General features: G+C 45.4%; 1 protein-coding gene across 1 annotated transcript; it reads left to right on the top strand.

The window, feature by feature from the left end:
* The first annotated feature begins 2,232 nt into the window (after positions 1-2,232).
* LOC144097752 (uncharacterized) lies at positions 2,233-22,136 on the top strand. The gene is made up of 10 exons (XM_077630389.1): positions 2,233-2,563; positions 4,347-4,546; positions 4,623-4,649; positions 5,599-5,661; positions 5,764-5,835; positions 6,032-6,106; positions 6,621-6,683; positions 7,193-7,608; positions 21,401-21,646; positions 21,915-22,136. The coding sequence occupies exons 1-10, from the start codon at positions 2,322-2,324 to the stop codon at positions 22,134-22,136; spliced, it is 1,626 nt and encodes a 541-aa protein (XP_077486515.1). The 5' UTR covers positions 2,233-2,321.
* Positions 22,137-23,129: the final 993 nt, after the last annotated feature.

Raw genomic sequence — 23,129 nt, 5'->3', positions numbered from 1 at the left:
TATTTTAACAAACGGAAAACCTCTTTTGTTTCAGCTCAGATGCTTTGGAGGTAATATTGAGGCAATTTGTACATTAAAAATTTCAATGGGCAACTTTTATACATAGCTGGACAAAACTTACCGATGCGCTATCTCTATTTGAGCGTAACGTGATGGCGTGTGATTTGAGGTGTAAAATTCTCAGACCGCTGCATTAAGTCCTCCCTTAGTTCAACTCTTGTGATCTTTCACAGCAGCCCAAAGCCTCTGTCATCATGCCGTACACATCATTTAAATGCTCATACAGCCTGCAGAGAAAATTTCTCAGGGAGTTATGGCTCAAACTCGCATTTCGCACATTGGTTAGGCAACAACATGTTACATAAAGAGCCATAGGCTAGGAAACAAGCTATACATTTATGCTATTCTCTGTGCTCAGTAATTTCGTGAGGTTGACCAGAAATTTGCTTTCCATAATTGGCCACAAAGCAGCAAAGTGAACTTTCAAGCTGAAAAGCGGGATGTTTGGCATTCATGAGGAACAGAGGTGCATTACTTACCATTGCTGCTGAGGAATCCAACGATGCCTTGCACATCAGCTGCACTGCTTCCACAAACGTCATGCCGGCGAATAACCCAAGTATTTCAGAGACTTTTTCTGAGAACTTAAGAGAAGACACAAAAAGTTTTGTGGCTTTAAATGATGCAAATTTAGCCGAAGACAATAGATCAACACAACTGAAATATTCTTTGTGTCACTATTTTGAGAGCGCAGCAACGCCATCTGTTGTGCTCGCAGCAAAAAACTTTTCAGAAATTGCCATGGCAGGCGACCAAGGTGGGCACAGGTGGTGCGCTGAGTGATATTTCTGCAACGTTTTCACGATGGGTTTCTCAGATCTGCAAAGAGGATAAATGCAGCCGCGACAGGGGTTGGTTTGGAATTGGCGCGTTTTATTTCGGCGCTCAAGCTGCGTGCACCAGCGCTTACTTCGTCGTCGGCGTTTAAATAGTATGAACACAAAAAAGGCCGGAAGAAGGCTCTGGTCAGATATGGCGTGGGGCTTCCTTTGACGGTGTCCGTCTCCTGCCTGCCTGACGCGGCTGAATTGTGGAGGTCGAGTTGGGGCGGTGGGGCAGAACTGAACTGCAGCCAAAAGTGGAGTGCCGACAGGCACATTCAAAATAATCGTAACGAGGAGGAAACATGCATCGCTGTGAAAAGTATGCAGCACGGTTTCAAAGAACTGGTTCGGTGAGAGCAATGACGCGACGTAACATATGTCTAGTGCAGAGCTTGGCGCATCTAAGGGTGCACGTGGAGGTACACTATCTTGGCGGACATGAAGTGACGGTATAGGCTGGGCGGCGCTAAGCTGTTCTGGCATAACGAGAGAACGGACAAAAGTGCAGCCGTTGCGTGTCCTGGGATTGTGACTGTGCTCGAGGTAGCCGCAGTTTCGGTCTTAGATTTGTGAACATCATGGCTGACGTGTCGACGTTCTCATGTAGCGATATAGGCTGCTCAGCGTGCGCTTCCGGCGTGGCCACAGGACGGCTATTGAGCTCGTGGGAGGTAGCTATGGCGAAAAATTAGTAGTGGCTTAGCTCGGCTATGCCAGGATATGCGTAGCGTGAGCTACGCTGAGCCGCTCAGCATCAATTGCCGCTGAGCAGCAATTTCGCTCTCCTTACCCATGACTATACCACAATGGCAAACGCCCCGCAGTACGTATACCCCCACTGATACCTCTGCGCATGCGCACAAAATGAGAGCCGCTATAAAGCGGCTCCGGCGCAGCGTCAGACTTTGCTGCGGCGCAACGGAGGCGCACTGCTGGGCACGCGCCGGCGCCAGTGCGTCTGCAGCGGCTATGACCGGCGAGGCGCGCGCGGCGGCGGCGGCGGCTGCGGCGCGCCAGCTGTGCGTCGTGTGACGTCACTGCTCCTCGCGAATGCGCAGCATGGCTCTCCAGGAGCCACCCGAAACTGCTCAACCTCGGCCAGTGTAGCTCACGCTACAAAAGCTTTGCTTGATTTCCGGAGCTTCGCATCGGTGACGCAGCGAGTTTAGTGAGGATGGCCCAGCGTGCTATCTTACGAAGAGGTTTAGGTTTAGGCAGTGCTGTGGCATGTTGCAAGTTGCGCGTCCGCGCCGTAAGTGTCGCCACGGTCGGAACGATTGCAGCGATCCTGGTATCTGGCGGCAAACGCGGCTGGAGTCAAGCCTAATAAAAAGTTAAATTTCTCGACCATAGTAGACAACACAAACATGCTTATGAATGAAAATATAACCAGTCGTAAGCATTAAAAATAGTATATCAAAGAAATAAATTGCGAAAATGACACAACGCGTCTGCGCCGCCAGCGCCGCCGCGGGCAACGCTGCAGCGCAGTGGCAGCAGACGACAGCGACCGGCGCAAGCATAGCGAAACTACGCGAGCGACTGCCGACGCGACGTGCGCACTGGACCAGCGTGATTACCGTCCTCAGCGTCATGTCGCATATGTATTGTTGCGCGAAGTGGTGCAGCACATCCGGCAAGAGTGGAGAACATCTCTTCAGATTTCCTTCTGACCACAGGTATTTATGAATTCACTGACTATCGTATCCCTCTTTGCATAGCCGTTGGCGACCGTTGTGCCTTTGTTTTGACCGCCCTTGGTCGTTACCATTTGAAATTGCCGACGGAATAGAACTAGTTTTACCTGGCGCTGTTTACTGCAGTGGCTTTGGTTTTGCGAGATGAGTTTGATAAGTACGTTTAAGGACATTAAAGCAAAATTAAGGGAAGGTGCTGCAGTTTGAGATGGCCCAACAGCCGTTGCCTCTCATAAGCGTGGGACCGTTAGTTACCTTGCTTGCTTGTTCGCATGTGTGTGTGTGTGTGTGTCTGACTCACTGACTTTTCTCGCTGCCTTTAAAAGCTTATTCCCCGCAGATTCCGGTGCCCTCAGAGTGTATTTTAAATATGAATATTCTAACTTCTGTGCCTATAGCGTCGTCAGCGGAGTAATTGTAATGCTCAGTTTGGCTGTTTCTTTACGGAGTTCAGCGCGCTTGAATATTATTTCTTGCGTGTTCGTGCATGGTTTCTGCAGCAGTGATGCACGTCACATAAATTATCGAGCTGTTCAGACTAACACCACTAGTGTTGGACACCGCGCTGAAAGTCCATTGCACGCCGTGAGCCGCATATAGAAAGTCCGCCGGTCTTGTTTTTCTTACTTTTACCGGAGCTTTTCCTCGCGATATCCGCGCTCAACCACCCATGTACTCCGTGGAAGCGTTTCTCGAAACTATTGCCTACCGTAGTGCTGCCGCTCCAGCATTGTAAATTTCGCTCCACACTCCACCCCGGCTGTCCTCTACGCTGCTCGCTCGCGGGGCGCACGACTGACCTTGGAGGGCTCTGAACTCTCCGCATTATTCCCATCTCCTCACATATGTCTCTTATCTCGCGCCTTGTCCTTGACAGCTTTTGGGAAGCTCGCAAATAGTTTCGCCTAGTACGCCGGAAACGCTCGTTTCCGGCGGGTGGGTGAGGGGAAGGCGAAGGTCGCTTTCTTCTTGTCTGTGTCTTTTTTGGGACATTTCCCTTGCTTAAGCACTTTTTTCCCCTTCTTCTGGACCCATGCTATTTGCCTGCACCTTCAGTTTCTTGAAAGAGCAGTGTTTCCTGTTGATGTTCTGCTCACATCCCTTTCACACTTCCCATTTGATCACAGTGAAAGCAAAAGATGAAAAACTGTGCCTACTGGTTCATTTACCTGCTGTTCTTAATCCAGACTTCAAATTTGTGGGCAAGCAGCTGTCTGCCATAGCATAGCTACATTGGCACTTGTGTTTAATGGAGGAATTAGAAAAGAACGAATCATGGGTGGTGGTTAGTATGCAGTTACCTAGAGAAAAGTGTGAGTGGAATAATTGCTATGATCAGATAGAGCTTAAGTCTGCAGTGAAGCTCTGTCCCCATTTCTATCTGCTGCACAAAATTATGCCGCACCCAAAAAGCAGTTGGAACAAAGAACTAGTTATTGTTACCTAAACCAAAAGCAGATCACAAAAGAAAACATAAGCTCAAGAATTTTAAAGGTTCTGGCTTGTCGATCATAGCCAGACATTAAAAAGGTGATTTCATTCATCGTTTCGATTGGCCAGCATAGCAATAGACTAGCAGGCTGTGGAACATTGTTACAAACTGCTGTCTTATTTTGCTTGCATCCTGCCACAGTTGTTTTCACGCATATATGTTATATAATGTTCGTACCCCTTTGCTGTGTAAGGAGATGCTAATAAGCATTCCTGAAGTGAGGTATGCAAACCTTTAAAATGTATGAAATCATGTTATTTGGCTGTTTTTCAGATTCTCCATTTGGCTGAAATATGCCAATAGGCTTGAACTCCTGGAGACACCAAGGGAAAAGGTCTACAAAACATACAGGCTCTGCTCAAAGCACTTCACGAGGGATTGCTTCACTAGTGATGCCTGCACAAGGCTCACGCATGAAGCAGTCCCTTCCGTGAAGGTGCATGAGCCTCGTCTGAGAGCCTTGGTGCACCCGGGTAAGCAAAATTCCTCTCCCAGTAAATTCTTCCCAAGCTTGATCCCTCAGTATATCCTGTGGATTTTTTGTTGCAGATTTCTATGAAGGAGGTGCGGCACAAGGTGAGGGCACTATTTTCAGAAAAACCCATCCTGTAAATGTAAGACCAAAGGGAACAATTGCATTCATAGAGGCTAACTGCAAACATCACTTCCCGGGCACAAAACTTTCCTGCTTCAATGTCATGTGGCCATTGTTTCAGTTGCATCAGACTGTAGTTGTGTACCATGTTGTAGCTTAAATTTCTCTTAACCATATTAACAATCAGATGCTGGATAGTGCACTCCAGCAGCAGTGAGGAAAATAATTTTTACAACTCTATGTTTAGTATTCTTGTCATTATTACTTACTGTTCGCTGCGGTGAATAGAGGGCAGACTGCGCGAATTCACTCCAAAATAGCACACAGGGTCAAGAAAGAACACACACACGCACAAACTGCCAGCAGCTTACTGTGACACACGAGGCGGTAATTATACATGAAGTGGCCGCATATTGTGCAAGCATGGAGGGTAAACATTTTACCGGTTTCTAAGGTAAAAATGGTTCTTTGAGGAGCAACCCGCCAGGATATTTAGCGATGCACATGTCACTTAGGCTATCTGATTTCTTCCTGAATGATTTCGGGAATAAGTTTGCAAGCATTAATAGTGGTGACATTGCACGCTTCATAGATAGGTTTGCAGTTTGATTTGTATTTCCTACAATGCACATCAAGTGAATTTATGGCCTCGTGGTTCACAGTAAAGTGTTCGTTTGTGTGTTTTCATTCTTCTTCCTGTGTGCTGCTGCGCTATTTTGTATGTCGCGGTATATTGATCGCACAAATTTTTCCTTTTTAATCGTAACTGCCTACAAACTCACAAAAACGATTTAAGCCCAATTTAAGATCACACTAACCCCCAGCAAGAGAAACCGTTCCAAATAGAACATCAAGGCCATACTGTGCACTGAGCAGAAGGTGCTGCTATGCAGAGCTTGATTGGCTATCTTTTTTTCCTTGTTCGCATAGGCATTGAATCCGCTTCACCACTACAGTCCACTGCTGCACCAGTGGAAGTCATGCTTGGTCACGGTAAGTCTTCCTGCAATCTTGCATAGGAAAACATTCCTAATGTCTCACTACACCAGTTGGTTTGTTTTCCTTGGGAGTAACTAAGTGGTACCTATATTTCAGACTACTTGCCGTTGCCATCAACACTTGGGCTAGGCACAATTGCTGGTGCAGATTCTGCTGTCCATGACACAGGTAGGTGCAGTAAGTCAGGATCTGTTTTACATTACAGCTTGAAATGAAGAACTTTTCATTTGGTTCAGGCTAACCCTGTAATGCAGTATTACTTATGCTGAGGGCTCTGTCATAGCACAAAAAAATAAACATATGTAATTACTTTGCTGGCTGATTTCTTTAGATTGGGAGTGTCTAAGTGGTCGTTTAATTGCAGACGACCCACACTCTTCACGTGCCCCGCAGCTCACTGATGTGCAGACTACGCCCCCTCCCCCAGCTGACGAAGAAGGTAGGTGCAATGCACTAATAGTGCAGTGATAATCTATGAAAATTCAACAATGGACTGCAGCACTATTGCTGCAGATTTGCACGTAATAAATTAACCCTCTGCAATAGCAGCAGTGTGCAATTATGTCGTGGTGTGCAATAATTAGGTGCACGTCGGCACATCTTACTGTACCACTACTTCGGATGCCAGACATTTGTTTCAGAAGAGAAGAAACAAGTGTTAACTTTATGCTCACCAACTAGTATTTCATATATTTTTCTGTGTGCATATGTATGAATGCATTGTTTACGTGGTGGACCCCTGTGTTATCTGTACAGAATTATATTTACAGGTAATTTTTCATTCAGCTCAATGAAAACATTGGATAGCCTTCTCAGGTACTTGTTGTGGAAATTGCTTCACTAGCCTGTTGCTTACCATTCACATACACGCTGCGTAGCCAGGCTAAAAATGTGCACCTGAGAATTAAAATACTTGGTTGAAGCCTCCCACAGTGTGTTTATTTATTTGACAGGTGCTGCCCAAAGCACACCCATCAGAGTGATTGCATCAGCATCATGGGACTCACCTGATTATGGTAAGTACTCAAGAAAACATTAGAATTTATTGCAAACTACAACCTTCCACTTCAATGAAAAAGTATGCATCGGTAACCTTGATATATTCATGATGGGTATCGGCAGGCCCGTAACAGCGTGTAGGTATCGCTTTACTGCACATAAATATTTCTGGTTTTTTCCATTTGCTTAACTCAAGCTTGTCATGAAAAATTGCTCTGAATATTAAGCAGGCAAAACACATGGATAACAATGAGATCCATTAACTATTACCCTGTCTGTATTACGAGCAACTAGTTTCCATTTAAGCGAGGCGTAAAGTTGGTCGCCAGAAAAAACTGTCCCTATCAGCGAGGATCATATTAACGGGGCACGACTGTATTCATCATTTCACACAAAAACATTGCCCTGCAAGTTTGGCAACCTGTAGCCCTGTGACTGCACCCTAATCTTGATTTTGTGAGGGATGTAGATGTAGGTCTCGCTCTGAGGCAAACATAAATATGCTTTTTTTATATATTTTTTGCAGCTGAAGCTGGTCCTAGTGGCCTCAGCGGTGCCAAAGAGAGTGTCAGACAGCCAGTGATGACACCAGCATCAGGAACGCCCAAGAGTCGGCGGAGGAAGGGCGCAGTTGTGTACACCCCTCGCACCAAAAAGCGCTTCGAGAAGTTGCATTCTCGAAGCGACAGGTACCGAAAGGCACTGAGTCGGATTAGGAAAAGGCACGACACAAGGCGAGTAACGCAGCAGGAGGCTCTCAACAAGCTTGAACCGCATTTGCCACAAGACCTTTTTGAATTGGTTAAAGCTCAAATCAGGCTCTGCTCATTTCCGAAATCCAAAAAGCACTGGTCAAAACAAATGAAACAATTCGCTCTCAATTTATTCTTTCACTCTCCAAAAGCTTATCGCTTCCTCAGAGAAATGCTCCATTTGCCACATGTGAGGACGCTAAGGCGCTGGCTGGCAGACATCCCAATGACACCTGGTATCATTCCAGGTGCCATGAATGCAATAGAATCAATTACAAAAGATTGGCCACTACAAGACAAAGCATGCTGTCTTTTATTCGATGAAATATCCTTGAAAAAAAATTTGATGTCTGATCAATCAAAAGATATTGTAATTGGCTTCACAGATGATGGGAATACTAGGACTTCTCGTGTGGCAAACATAGCCCTTGTTATGGCGGTGTCTGGCATATCAAGAAGTTGGATGCAGCCAGTAGCCTTTGCAGCGTCCCACAATGCAACTTCAGTTCTTGCAATGCGCAAGCTGCTATTAGATTTAATTCAGCAGCTTCAAACCAAAGGTCTTCTGGTGAAAGCGGTCATTTGTGATCAAGGGTCGAACAATGTGAGTCTGTCAAGAATGCTCATCCATTCTATCCTTGAACCATATTTTGTTGTCAACAACCGCAAAATATACTTCATGTTTGACACCCCACACCTAATCAAATGCACAAGAAATAATTTGCGACGACATAAGCTCACCATTGGCTCTGAGGTTGTTGACTGGACACACATCGAAACCCTTTACAAAAAAACTCGTCACATTGATCGGGCCTCCAAAACACCAGTTGAGCATCTCAAAAGCAGATTGGCAAAAAAACTAAAAGAGCAACACATCTACAGGATGCCCTTTGCTGACATGAGAGTGAAGTACGCCACACAAGTGTTCAGCGAATCCGTATCTGTGGCACTCGTCACTCTCATTGCCATTCAAGAGCTTCCTGTTGATGCAAAATTTACAGCAGAGTTCACGGAAAGGATGGATAAGCTTTTTGACTGCCTGAACAGTTCGGCCCTGAAAAAGCAGGACGACAAGTTGCGGTACGCAATGACAGAAGGCTCGGAACATCATGTCTTCCTTGAGTCGTGCATAGATTGGATCGCCCAATGGCATTTTGGTGGTCCTCTGGACAAGCAACCACACACCATCAAAGGTTGGCAGATTACAATCAAAGCCTTACTTCTGCTGTGGACAGATCTAAAGGCAGATTTCGATTACACTCATCTTTTCAGTCGTCGGTTGCAGCAGGATCCGTTGGAAAATTTTTTTGCAATAGTTCGTCAAAAACATGGCTGCAATGAGACACCTAATGTGTACCAATTCGTGGCTGCTGTAAAACATATTTGGATTGGCCAACTTTTCAAACTTTCGCAAGGAAACTGCGAAGTGACAACACATGCGTTCCTCACCAACTTGGAGAGTGTTTCTGCAGTATTGTCACCAAGCAGCACTCCAAGCACAAGCCACAGCAGGCAGCAAGGCTCAGGTTCATCTGACTTGCAGGCGTCTTCACAAGATGCCCCTGACATAGTATACGAAAATGTTGTGTACCATGTCGCTGGCACTCTTGTGAAGAGCTTTCTTGACCAGAGAACCACAGAATGCACATGTGAGGGAACACTCCTTGCAGCAGACGGTGGCTCTCTCCATGGACGACACCAATTCTTTGCACTACTCAAGGAGAATGGTGTTCCCGAGCACCTTTTCCAGTCAATTGCCGCAACTTCTGAGGCATGTCTAAATTATATAAAGAAATTGGATTCGGCCTTCAGAAAAGAAATCTCTTGCTGTGCTCATTTGTCCAATGTGTCCAGGAATCTTGTTGAGAGGATGCCTAACCAGCAAGCTGTTTTCTGTTCATTAGGCTGCAAAATTAAATTCCTTAAATTATTCTGCCGCACAAGGCTGCATTGGCACCTTTCCTTTTTAAACAGGAGCATGACGTCAAAAACAAAACAGAGTGCTCCCGCCAGAAAGAGGCGCAAATTAGCCGGCTAAATTCATGAGGCACTGTGTTAGGATATTATTGTATTTGGATTTTTAATGCTGCCTACTTACTACACATGTGCTCTCTCTTTAACTTTTTGTTGTACTATTTATTTTTTATGTATATAAGTATTTATGTACCTGTTTATCCGTAATTCTGCTCCGATTGCACATATACTGTACTGACTGCTTTTGCTCCTGCTGCGTTACTTCTTTTACAAAGTACAAGTTTGCCTTCTAGAAGCCTTGTGTGCCTTGTTAGTATGAGCATTGCTATGACCATTGGTTCTCAAATTAATATTGCTGAATGCTAACAACTTACAAGAGGTGCTAGGGAAACCGTTTTGTTTTGGCTTCTCTTTCTTCCTGCGTGACAAGTATACAGGCTCAGTGCCCTTCAAGGAATGCCAGAATTCAGTTAATGACTGGCTGTATGCTAACCATAGTTCTTATGATCAGTAACAGTGCCATTTGTGCAAAAAGTAAATTTGTGAAGCACACCATAATGTTGAAGCATACATCGATTCAGGTGCTCGCAAAAACCAAAAAGTGCTCTGCGGAACCCAGGAGTTCTTGTGGTATATAACTTGGCAACCTCTGGTCATGGCTTGCCCTCTGTTATGCTGCTGGGAAAATTGGTGATAGCTACAGTTCATTTCATACATAAGGTACAACACAGTGAAATGTACGAAAGTAATCAGCAAGGAAAAATGAAGGGAGGTATGTTATTCCGTGCTTGTTTTGTGGCCGAGTGGTTTGAGGATTGACAAAGCAACAGCGTGTCGTCAGCAATAACAGTGCATTTAATCAAGCTCATGACAAATGCGTCATGTAGTAAGCCTGTAGGCAAAGCATTCACCATGTTTCGCTCACCACAAGGAACGCACTACTTTTTGGTCATGGATGCAGGCAGCGCAAACAAGAGCGCTAGCTTTGACAGCATTGCACCTGATGTATGAAACAGAGAGCAGAACCCACAGGCAGCAAACGCGGACTGGCTCAGGTGCTCGGCTCTGTAACATTTAAGAGGGGTGTACGCATAAGATGAAAAATGTTTGACATGTTTGCTGGTGTCCAATACAAGCGTGCTCGAAATATGCTGCGGTGCTATTTGTAGTTGCTTTTTTTTCCTTCTGGAAGTTGTAGCGTTTGGGGTTTCACCTTTTGGAGCAACACATGGGTCATGAGGGGCACAGTAGCAGCGGCCGGCGCATTACGCTGAACTGTGTGGCGTCCATAAGCGTTTGCAGATACTGTACAGTACACGGACCACTTGCAATTTACCATTCAGTAATATAATAACTGGACATTGTGGTAGATGCAGTATAACGCCACATAGAGAAACATTACTGGCCTGTTACGAACCCTGTGCGTTTTCATTTCTCAGATGAGTTATTTATACGCACGCATATTTTGTTACACCCCAATGTGTCATCGCAAGCTGAATTAATGACCTCCAATTACTGTTCGTCACCAGCCACGGCCACAACTGTTCAGAGAATTTTCATAAAGTCGCTTCTCCACACAAATCTCGGCCTGCCCTGGTTGCATCTTCCTCCCCTTGGTATCTACAAAACAAAGAAACCAAAATAGGGCATGGCAGACGAGCTGTGTCCTAAAGCATGCAAGCCTGTAACTCATCTGCCAAGAGCTAAACGTGCCCAAGGTTACCTAAGTTCTTTTCATGGCATCTGTTTACTAAGTTATAGCACTGCAGCATATTATGTTGTCCTTAGTCTGATGCAACGAGTGAAAGGCTGAAACTTTTCGCTGCCCTTCTCTGTATGTGTGTATGCATAGCCACAGACAGATACATTTCAATACATCTCGGATGTTGTACTTCACTGCTGTTCATCTGAACCTGCACAAAAGCATATGCTACATGAATGTAGCACATGCTTATATGTACCGGACCTACCTTGATAGTACCTTACCTCTTTGTACCCTGTATATATTCTCTGTGCACTCGCTCATGTGTTCTAGGTTTCCATAATGGAATTTATTAATTTTGATTTTTAGAACGATTGTCACTGATATTGCAATGCCCAAGATGCCTAAAATCACTTTTGTACATCGATTGTCACTACTGATGTTTCCTTTAATAAACTGTTCTTTGGAGAAAACTATTTACGTTTTTGGTACTCGAGCGAGCGCCCTAAGCAGCTGCTAATCAGCCGCGCTGGCCGCGCCGCTCGCCACCATGCACCGTGCTGCCTCAACAGACACATCGAAATGCAAAAGCGGGTAAGCAGATGTCGTAAGTACTTAGGAAATCAAGCGGGAATGCAGCGCGGGAGCAGCAAGTCACCAGTATTTACGAAGCTTGCATCGAGCTAGCGGCCGCCAGCACCACGAACGCGCGAGCAACCGCCCGCAACCAGCCGGGTAAACAAACGCCGCCATATTAGATTTTTCTGGATTGGCTTGGCTGAGCTTGTTTAAAAAAGTTTTGAGCAATTTATGCCTTTACCACCAACTCCCAGGCACCGCCACGGTCGCATTTCAAAATCGTCCCCATTGGCTCTACGGGAATGTCACACCCTTGGTTTAGGTTTATGGAGGTTTAATTTCCCAAAGCAACTGAGGCTATGAGAGACGCCGTAGTGGAGGGCTCCGGAAATTTCGACCACCTGGGATTTTATAACGTGCACTGACATCGCACAGCACACGGGCTTCTAGACTTTCACCTCCATCGAAATTCGACCGCCGCGGCCGGGATCGAGCCCGCGTCTTTCGGGCCAGCAGCCGAGCGCCATAACCACTCAGCAACCGCGGCGGCTTTCCTATCTTACCAAGAGTTGTGTTGTTGTACAGAGGAAGATTTCCCTGGGTTTTGCAGCGAGACTTGGGAAAAAGCTAACCGCGCATGGAGGCGCCAACGCTTTCAATGGTGAGGGCAAGCAGAGGATCGTGAATGGCTAAGGGGCTGGTTCTGAAAAAGCTTGGAGTGTGGTCTAGGCATCGCCCTCGGTTATATAAAAAGACTGCAACTCACTTCGCAGTGGCTCAAGCCAGCAGCCCTAGGGTCAGGATTTAAGGTGTAGCTAGGGGGTTGCTCTTTAAGGGTAATGGAGTGGATTCCAAGAGAAGGCAAGCGTAGCAGGGGGCGGCAGAAAGTTATGTGGGCGGATGAGATTAAGAAGTTAGCGGGCATACAGTTGACGCAGCTGGCAAAGGACAGGGTTAATTGAAGAGGCTTGGGTTCCGCCTTTGCCCAGCAGTGGATGTGGTCAGGCTGATGATGATGATGATGATAATATAGAGGTCTCTCAGAAGTTCAGGCATACGCCTCCAAAGCAGCGAGTCGTGCTTAAAGGCTTCGTTGGTTATGCACTCGGAAACAAGAATGCCTCGAAATGCCAACGGCCTGCCACAGTACTTCAATCGAAGCTGAGTTGAGGAGGGCTCGGCTCAAGCTCTGACAAGGTAGCCTTCACAAATTGCAGATGGCAAAAGTGTTGGGCTCCCAGTTTAATTATTTGCAGAACAGCGGGAAAGACGGGGTGCAAAGATCAGGAACCAAAGTATAAGCGCTCTGAGTCTGTGACTGGAGCAAGGCCGCCAGCGTGGTGTCACCTGGATGTGTCGCCTGGACGCCGTCGACAGGAGAAAGGTTCATATGACATGTCGCTGCCGAAATGACAAAGTCCCCATGCTTCCTATCGTATTTTTGTACCCACACCTTCCAAACGAGCTGCCACTGCTCCTGTCGCTACCACTGATCTGTGTTAGACTATTCCTAACTAACAGCTTTAAATCTGGCAGCCTGCGAAATCTTTGAATCAGAAAACCAAACATGGTTTTTGCTGACGTTTTTATGCCCCGACCATTCGGCAATTACTTTTTTTTCAATAAATACATCCCCACGAAGAGCTGCTGTAGCCGCTTTGAAATGCTTTTGTTGCACTGTGCAGGTGACAATTCTTTACTGGGCTAGGGACATGGAACTGTGACTTTGATGGTATGCATGGTTTAAAGAAATGAGTATTCCAACTATTTTTGCCTCTCTTGAGCAATGCATGGCAATCGTGAGAGTGCGGTTCGTTACAGGATGGCACTCCACTGTGCCTGTTGCGGGGCTGCTCTCACACTGCTTGGTCTTTCATGTGTCTATACATACAGAACACGCACCGTAGACCAGCCGAGCGTATGCCTGGTTACTTGCCGCTGCCGCACGCTGACTGTTTGTGATGTGCTTGATATATAATTTTCCGTAAACCATTCCTGGAGGTAAGACAAATTGCTCTCTGTTTGGGTTTTGAGAGTGCATGCTATATTTCTATCGCCTAAAAATCAAGTAACAATGAACAGAGTAATACTAGAGGTTTTTTTTTACTAGAAAACGAAAAGCGCAAGTAGCCATAGGCACCGTAACCGCCACACTGAACGGAGAGCGCATGAAATGTCTCGCGGCCGAGAACAGCCTCATCACCAGTTTCGTAACACGGAAAAGAACCATGCATTTTATACCAGCTCTTCTCACGGCTAGTGGACGTGGTGCGGCCGCAGCCCTGTACGATGTGCACCATAACCTTTGTGCAAGGCTAACATTCAGTACACATACGACTGCAATCAAGGATGCAAATGTTCCGCAAATGTCACTGAGCGAGCCCCCTACCAACCTGTTCCCCAAAAAATTGGCGGTGGTTTTGCTCTGGTTAAACCTGGAGTGACGCGATAGCTACAGCTGGCCGAGTGGAACTTGGTCACGTGACCAACCACGTGACGACCCACGTGATCAGCCACGGCGCCGCGACGCCGGCAGCTGCTCCGCACCACGTGACCAACCACGTGGCAGCGTGGCGGCGCAGCCACAGGGTGGCGCGCCGCCACGCTGAAGGCTCGAAATGCTACCGTAATGTAGCTATCGCTACAAAACATGGCAGCCCTAAGCGATTTTTTTCCCGCTGGCTGCAACAGATGGCGCCTGGCACTCTAGATGGTGCCACACTACGCACTATCAATCAGTGTTCTGGCCTTTACATAGGGTAACAATATCAACCCGATTTTTAGAGCGTAGGGCGCTGTCAATATCATCAAGTGCCCAACTCGCGTTGACCACGTTGACCAATTTCGTTGACCACGTTGATCACACACAAAAACATAATAATACTGAAAGCCAGAAAAGGAACGAAAAGTACAAACGTTGAGGTATTTTGCCTCTAGGCCACTAAACCTCGCTTAAATACCACAGGGCTTAACCGACCAGCTAATAAATACACGCTTCCCTAAGACGCTGTATTACCCGAAAACTGAGTAAATTAGTAAATTAGTAATGCACTGTGATTCAACGACTTGACAAGCTAGTTGTGCTTTTGAATCTTTCATGCCAAGCACTTTTAGATAAAAAAATTCTTAAACGGGAAACCCCTTTTTAACGCAGTTTTTTCATATAATGTAAGGTTTCACTACAACAATCAATATATCCGCAGATCACTCGACGGCAGTCTGGATTTTCACTTCTATTAACGCTTTTGCTATCGCCAAGAGCATTTCCCATCGGTTTTCTCTGGGAGTCTTAAATGTTCCATGCGATCGGTGAAAACACTTTAACAGAAAGGTTTTGCTACATATCAGAAGAACGGACCATTACCTTCAATATTTCCATAACAGTGTCTTACAATTTTCCAATTTCCTAAAATTTTGCCCGAGATTGCTGCACACGCTACTTCGTAGAAAATAGCGCAGCAGAAGCTGGAAAAGATCTCAGCTCATCTCGGGGACACCGGTATAAACGTGACCAAATCCTAGATTGCGTAGACTGCAGAAGAAATATTTCTACTGTGTCGTCCCTGATGTCCCATTAGACGAATTTCTCAATATGATCACCTCAGCTCACGAGCTGAGCCCCTTTCTCCCCTCCCCCTCCTGACCTCGGGCTACGTCTTTCCACCTTTTGAAATACAATCTGTTGCAAGAAATATTCTCTCTTGTCTACTGTACTCCTTGCATGTCCCATTCAAGTCGACATCCTGATTAGTATCTCCTTCCTCTTGTCAATGTCAAGGTGCTCGGCATGGTACTACAAAAAAAAAATTAGAGTTATCAAATCTCTAAAAGTCGTAGTTGCAAAAAAAAAGCAGCCACGGTGGCTGAGTGGTTAAACGCTCGTCTACTGAGCCAGACTACCCGAATTCGAACCCGACCCCGGTGGCCGCGTTTCAAGGGAGCGAAACGCAAAAAGGCGCCCGCGTGCTGTGCGATGCCAGTGCTTGTTGAAAATCCTCAGATGGTCGAAATTATTCCAGAGCACTCCACTACGGCACCGCTTTCCTCCTTTTTCTATCACTCCCTACTTTATCGTTTTCCATATGGCGTGGTTCGGGGGTTCATCGAGATATATGAGACAGTTACTGCGTCATATCCTTTCCTTCAATTTTTTTGCCGTTTTCCGTCGTTGCTAAGCGCGTGGCGTGAGCCATCGACAAAATTACAACAGAGTGTGATTTCCTCCAGGTAACACGACAAAGCAATCTTGTATTTCTACAATGGGTTATTTAAGGCGCACAACGAATTACACCAGCTCTTTTTCAACTCGCGGGTTTATGATCACAACACCCGACATTGGTTAAGATCCTTCTCAATGCCGTGATGGTCGCAAATTAGAATGATATTTTTCTGCTTTGTCATTCGGCTATCCTGTGTCTTTTTTGGTTGGGGTTACCTGAGGGGAAAAGAATTAGTTGCATTTGTCGAATTCGTTCGTAGTGTGAATTCCGGACATGGCTCTTGTGTATTCCTGGCACCGGAAACATGATTTCCTTCTATCTGCTTACCTTTTACTTACAGCCAAACTTCCCCATTTCAGTATCGCATAACTACATCGTGTTACATTTTCATTTCATTAATGCCTAATAAACACGATAAGCAATTGCGTGGTGCCGTGTTTTACTTGTGAAATTATATGGGTGCATATACCTGGTTTGCCTTGAATTTCTACTGGCTATAAGCGTAGATTATACTAAGTACGATGCTCTCGATAAAAAACAATCTTTCGTCGGTGTTACTCGCTACGCCTTTGTTCATGATACACTTGAACACTATCGCCTACTTTGGAAGGTCCTCGTAGCAGAGTAGAAGCACGTTCCTGAGCATTGATGCTCCTCATCGGTTCTTCTAAACTAGCGTGACCCACGACATCCAATTTGCTTAAGCCGCCGTGGTAGCTCAGTGGCTAATGCGCTCGGCTGCTGGCCCGAAAGACGCAGGTTCAATCATGGCCGCTGTAGTCGAATTTCGATGGAGGCGAAATTCTAGATGCCCGTGTACTGTGCGATGTCGGTGCACATTAAATAACCCCAGGTTGTCGAGATTTCCGGAGCCCTTCACTACGGCGTCCCTCAAAGCCTGAGTCGCAATGGGACGTTAACCCGCATAAACCGAACCAATTTGGTGCGCTACCGCAAAGCAAATAGCTACAGCAGAGTAAGCTGGTGATTAGGCACTGACTTATTAAGCTGGTTTTGTTAAAGGGCTCACCAGTCTGAGTGAACTGCCTAAATCTTGCAATATCCCATACATGCTCTGATTGCGCCCTGTACAGTGTAACCAGACCAGCATTATTAGTCAAAGTACAAGCGCTAAATATTGCCCGGTTCAGTTTATAATAGTGGCTTGTACTGACCAAGAATTATCCTCTACTGCGTCACGAACTCCAAGAAGTTCAGTTACTGCACAAGTGGCATAGAGTACACACAGAGAAAATTGAAATAGCTACATTGAAGTTGATGGCCAAGTGGTTGATGGTCAGGGGGTCACATTTTATTCAACCCAAAGGTGCGAATTTTGTCCTTCGCTCGCTGAAAATATTGAATGCGGTTGCGTTTCAGTAATTTTAGCTCCTCTTTTCCTCACGTTCTTAGCCGCGTTGAAGCAGCTGTCTGGCATTGTAAACACAAACTCTCACAGTATTGATTTGTCATTTAACAACTTTTTGAGCAAATTTCCTTGCAAGCATCGGTGGCGTCCTTGTACGAGAAGTTTTCAACGTGAACACTTTTTGCGTTTTGCCTCCAACAAAATACGGCATTGAGCGCGCATGAACCCATTTCTCATTCTCTGGAATATGCATGGTTCCTGAAGGTAATTTCCGAGCCAAAAACAGAGGCACGAAGTGCTTAATACTTAACACATTTACTGAAAACTGGTACTTTTATAAAAAAATATGGATATGTTGGTGCGGCACGTTGATATTTACACAACTTCCAAATTACATTATGCAAAGAAGCGCAAAGAAATGCCACTCAGGAACTTTATTCGACGAGTGCATTATACAACATTCCTTTCAAGCAAAAAATCACATTCTGAAAGCACCCCCGGGTTTTAGGCGCACCGTCAGTGTACTCTTATGACTATGCTGTTTGAAGGGGACTCCCGTGTACTACTATGTGGCTGAACTCGAGAACACTTCAGCTGCTCGGCAGTGCACAGTCTACTATTCAAATGACGCTTGCTGGACCGCGCAGTGTTCCACTGAAGCGCTCCCAAGGAGCAGTTCTAGCTCTCGACACAGAGGCATGAATTCGGTGCAAAATGGACAATTCGTGTACATACTCTTGTTGGGAAGGTCTCCAGGAGGCAGTTAACGAATTCGTCAAGAGGCTTCTCGTCGGCATCTGTATACAGTGGTCAGCATTAAACAGAATTGATCTACAGTGAGTTCAAAGCTGGAGTATGGGCGTTGGACTTAGGAAAGTTGGACGTAATTACACGAACTGGGTTGAAATTTTTTATACGCATATCTCAGGACACAAGCGCGTTACTAAAATTGCACAAAAAATAATAATGATCAAATGCCACAATCTCGAACTTTTCATTACAAACATGCCTGCTAACTGCACTGAGTAAAAAGTTCTTTATTGCATTTAGTTAGTTACTGATATTACGGTGACAATTATCCTCGCAGTATGCGCCCCCTTGGCCGCATATCGCATGTACTAAAACAACTTTTTGTGTACTGCTCTTTATTTTTTAAACAATGCTGACATTCTAACACGGAACGCCCTCTATGTTGTGATCGTATTTAAAGTATGACTGATATATTACTATAATAATATTCACATAAAACCTGGTAAGTGATGGCAAAAAAGGAAGTATATATGGAGTATATTATCTCTCTCCTAACTTGAGTGCTTACAGCAGTAGGTCCCGACCGTATCTTCGAACGTGATGGCTTTTGCTGCGGCACTGAGTAGCAAAATCTTGAAAGCGAGCATTTCTGGCCAATGGATGACAGCAGTCGAGATTTTATTAGCGGCATGTACACTCGTTCGCTAAAAAAACGGCTTTCATTTTCAGTAAACATCACCAAACATAGGTTTTGTTTGTTCAGTCGCGTTTGTTTCGCAATGTAAATGCTGAATTTTGAATTTTCCTCCATTCCACCTCCCTATAACTTCAGCAGGAGGAAACATTTTTGGGCACTTGGTCTCCTTAAATCTTGCGTGAGCATTTCGAAATGTGAAGGAAAAGAGAAAACTTTCTTTTTACTGCTTTTCCAAACTTTTCCACTAGTACTCAGCAAAGAGGCTTTTAAAAGGTCTGCTTCGAAAATGCGAAAGAAAGTATCATTAGTGAATCATTTATCGGGGAGGACATTGAACGAATGCAGCAGTCCTTGAATTTCCCATCTGCGTCCATTCAGCCCCGCTGAGCAAATAGTGCTACATGAATAGGATCAAAGCGGAACTCCATATTACCACTTCAGGCAGGCGGTTCTCATTCTGTCGTGCCATCGAGAACGCTTAAATGCCTACTTGCTATAACAGTGATTTGTTCCCTCGTAGACTAACTGAGTGCAGGTTAATGAGTTAGTTTTCAGGCCTAGCTCTGCAAACAACATTCTAACTTGCTGTTCACTTTTGGCTGACTTAAATCTGAGGTACTTATAAAATTCGAGTTGAAATATGCATTACAAATGTGCTCCATCACCTCGCACTTCGGGTACCTTTTAGCAATATATCGGTGTTTTTACCGCGTAATATAGAGCGCGAATTGGATCTTGTGGGCATTGTCTTAGCTACCTGTCGTAGACCTTTGTTCGATCGCACACACAAAGCGGAAGGCGCGAGGTCAACGTCGTTCAATAAGATTGAGCGTGCAGTGTTCGTGCACTTAACCACGCTTGCAACAATCTCATTTTTACCGAGCTTTCTTTAAACATTTACTGACTGCGCGTAATATAATCTTATGAGGCTTGTTGAAATTCCTATTCATTTTCTGCATTTAAGTTCTATTAAGCACTGCCCACCGTATTCCAGTACCAGTTTATTAGCCCTGCATAATACTTCCACTTGAAACTGAATTCACATGAAATAATAAATTATTTACTTGTTTAATGAGTCGCACTAAACAATTATTGAATTTTTAATAGAAATTCATAACGCATCAGAGCTGCTCAGACTTTACTCCTTTCTTATTATTGCTGCGAATTCGCCGGAAATTTAATTTCTACTCGAACCGGTACCCTGCCCAGTATCTAGGGAAGCGTCGAAACGAAGATGCGGCTAGAAGAAGTAATGCCACGTCTCGGAGTGACTCTTCAACTGCGGAAGAGATCGGTTTGAGTTCTCGAGAGCGTCGGAATGAGACGCTGCGTAGACGACGTTCCGAGGAAAGGAAGCTTTCGGGATTCAACTGGGGTTAATGAGAGCTAAACCACAGCCAATTTTTTGGTTTCTCTATCCCCAACGCCAATTTTCTTCTTTGTTGCATGGCTTTATAAAGTCTGATCTCACGTCAGCGTAAACAAAAGCCCACTGTTCGAGTCATGCTGCAGGCTTCCCTATGGGTACATAATGTTGGGTCAATGTTCAGATTGCGTCTGAATGAATGCCCTCATCTATGTTATGGTGGAGGACAAAGCCCTGCATTCCAACTTGTTTAGCCTTCTGTAAAGAAACAGCAGTAATGTTTCTTTGGTAAGTGTGTGATCTTGACATAGATACACTGAAGAAGGACGTTGTGGCGGGCTAGTTGGTTCATGATGAGCAGAAAGGGTATAAACTGCGCGAACAAGACGGGACGAGAGGCATACAAATCGACAGACAAAGCGCAGACTTCCAACTGATTTTATTTGTGAAAAACACATCGTTAATAAGGCCAGAGAACATAAGAAAAAAATAAGAAAAACACTATCACCATAGGGTTCAACGATAGAAACATCAGCAGAAGTTTACAGGTTAATCAGATCTGATGTGAACACGAACGTGCCCTTCTAAAAACTCTACTTCTGGTGTCGATAGCGACAGAGAGGGCGAGCTAACGCAGTCGTCACCCCTTTTGGCTATCAGCAAAGCTTCGATAAGCTCCCTTTCAGTTTTGCTGCGTGCATAGGAGAGGAAAGCAGTTTTGTCTAGGTAGGGAAGGCAGTTGCGGCTGTCACAGTTTTTGCAGTGTAATGGCAGATTGCTGCCTGTGCTGGTGTGCATCGATCGTCTATGTTCCAGGGCTCGCTCACTGAAGCACCGGCCAGTTTGGCCGATGTAAACCCGCCAGCAAGATGAAGGTATCTGGTAGATAACCTCGGAGGCACACCTGGTGAACTTGGTCTGATGATTCTTCTTGCAAGACCTGCGTTCCGACCTTGTTTCTTTTTTCTCTTCCGAGAGCATGGGACAAACTTTTTTCAACTTACAAGGCGCTGAAAACACTACTTTAATTCCATATTTGCCTGCCACCTTCTTGATGCTGTGGGAAAGGCAGTGAAAATATGGCATGACAGAGGAAGGGGTCCTGTCTGCACTTTTTTTTCCTATGTTCTCTGGCCTTATTAACAATGTGTTTTTCACAAATAAAATCAGTTGGAAGTCTGCGCTTTGTTTGTCAATTTGTATGCCTCTCGTCTCGTCTTGTTCGCGCAGTTTATACCCTTTCTGTTCATCATGAACCAACTAGCCTGCCAGAACGTCCTTCTTCATTATATTTCTTCTCCCCTGGGCTCTTTTTACCTCTCAAGACCAACGATCAAGCACTCTTCTTTGTGAACCTGATCGCTCTGTCTACGTGCCAGTCGCGAGTGCTGGCCTACTACCTCAGGAGGAAGATGGTCCCACCTCAACTTCTGGGGCTCTTTGGCGTCCCGGGTCCTTCCTGGGGGCACGCTCGCAAGATGTGCAAGATAATGAAATCAGAAGCTTGGAGGCGAGTGAGGCTCTACTCAGACTGGCTGAAGTTCATTGTCTTCCAAGAATCTAACGATTGGGTAGCCGCAAGACGGTTTCAAGAATACAAGCGACTTTCAGCGCAGACGACCGAGTTTCTCTGGCAGAGAATGCGTCTCACGCTTCCGGCAAAACTCCGGACAACACTTACAGAGGGTTCCGTCTCGATACTGGGCAATATCGACCTTCCTAGTAACATCAAGGAGACGCTGCAAAAGGGACCGATGTTTTGCTTCGAACCTTCAGCAAGACGTTCTGAACTACTAGCCATGGTACGCCGTGTGGGGGCGTTTAATTTCCTCTCTACAGGACAAGGAACGGGCTGTAAACGACTCTGTGGGCTGCTTACTGCGAAACGTAAGTCGTTTCACTTCACGGAAGGCCCCAGTGAAGAGACTTGTGAACTTCCTGAGCGCCAACGACCTTTCAATAATGGAAGCGGACAAGGAGGGCGGCTTCGTTGTCCTGCCACAGGGAATGTTTGCTGAAAAAGCCCGGGAAGCTGTCCTGAAGAACTTTCACCCGATTTAATTCTAAGGGAAAATACAGCGAAAGCAAGCTACCAGGCTCCTTAAGAAAATGAACCTTAGTTCAGTCGCGCTTTCGGTCTCAAAAGCCGAGATGGACTCTTTGGAGATGTTTTTCACCAGCAAAACACACAAGATGGATTGCCCACTTCACGCTATTATTTCGGAGAGAGGCAGCTGGCAACACATCGTGAGATCCTTTCTAAAACCACACCTGGACAAACTTGCAGGCGGTGATCCTTACCTCATCCGCAGCTCGAAGGACCTGGTAAAAGTCCTGGAAGACGGAATTACGTTATCTTCTACGGCCTTTTCCATCGACGTAGAAGATTTGTTTTACTCCGTGCCTCATGATGGTTTACTCAAAGCAAGCACAGACAGTATTGACGAACATGGTGAAGTTGACTTCCAGAATACTGCTGGCATTAGCACAGAGCAGTTCGAAGAACTTTTGCAGTTTTATCTTAACTCTACCGCTAGCTTTCATGACGGGCAATTTTATGTTCAAAAGTCTGGCATTTGTATCGGTTCTTCTGTAGCTCCTGTTTTGTGCGACATATTTTTGGCTTCCTTTGACAGGCGCCTGAAACTAGAGCTTTCAAAGCATCCGGTGTTCCATGTGTTCTTTTATGTTGACGACTATCTTGTGATATTAGATTACAGTACTAATCATGACCTTGACAACACGGTTGCTAGCATTCTCGCCACCTTCTCCTCTGAGGGGTAAGGACTCCGTTTTACTCATGAAGTAACAAGGGACAACCGCATTCAGTATCTAGATTTAAAATTGCATTTTTCTGATGTTCATGTCTGCTGGGCTTACAGTCCCAGGTCCAACAAAAGCCTCCTACCTTATAAAAGTGCTCATTCGAAGTTAGTGAAGCGTAGCATTATCATGTCGTGTTGTTTGTCTGCCCTTCATAAGTCATGTGTTCACTCTCTTTCATCTAGTTTCCATAATCAAGTCAAGCGACTTGAATACGCGGGCTACCCTCAG

The sequence above is a fragment of the Amblyomma americanum genome, chromosome 7 (assembly GCF_052857255.1).
Source record: "Amblyomma americanum isolate KBUSLIRL-KWMA chromosome 7, ASM5285725v1, whole genome shotgun sequence".
Taxonomy (NCBI): domain Eukaryota; kingdom Metazoa; phylum Arthropoda; class Arachnida; order Ixodida; family Ixodidae; genus Amblyomma; species Amblyomma americanum.
The sequence above is the reverse complement of the archived record's forward strand: the minus strand, read 5'-3'. Positions and strand labels throughout refer to the sequence as shown.

Coding starts and splice junctions, on each gene's coding strand:
- LOC144097752 (XM_077630389.1), top strand. CDS start 2,322: ATGACACAACGCGTCTGCGCCGCCAGCGCCGCCGCGGGCAACGCTGCA. Junction 5,836..6,031: donor TTCTGCTGTCCATGACACAG/GTAGGTGCAGTA, acceptor GTTTAATTGCAG/ACGACCCACACTCTTCACGT. Junction 21,647..21,914: donor TCCAAGAATCTAACGATTGG/GTAGCCGCAAGA, acceptor TCCTCTCTACAG/GACAAGGAACGGGCTGTAAA.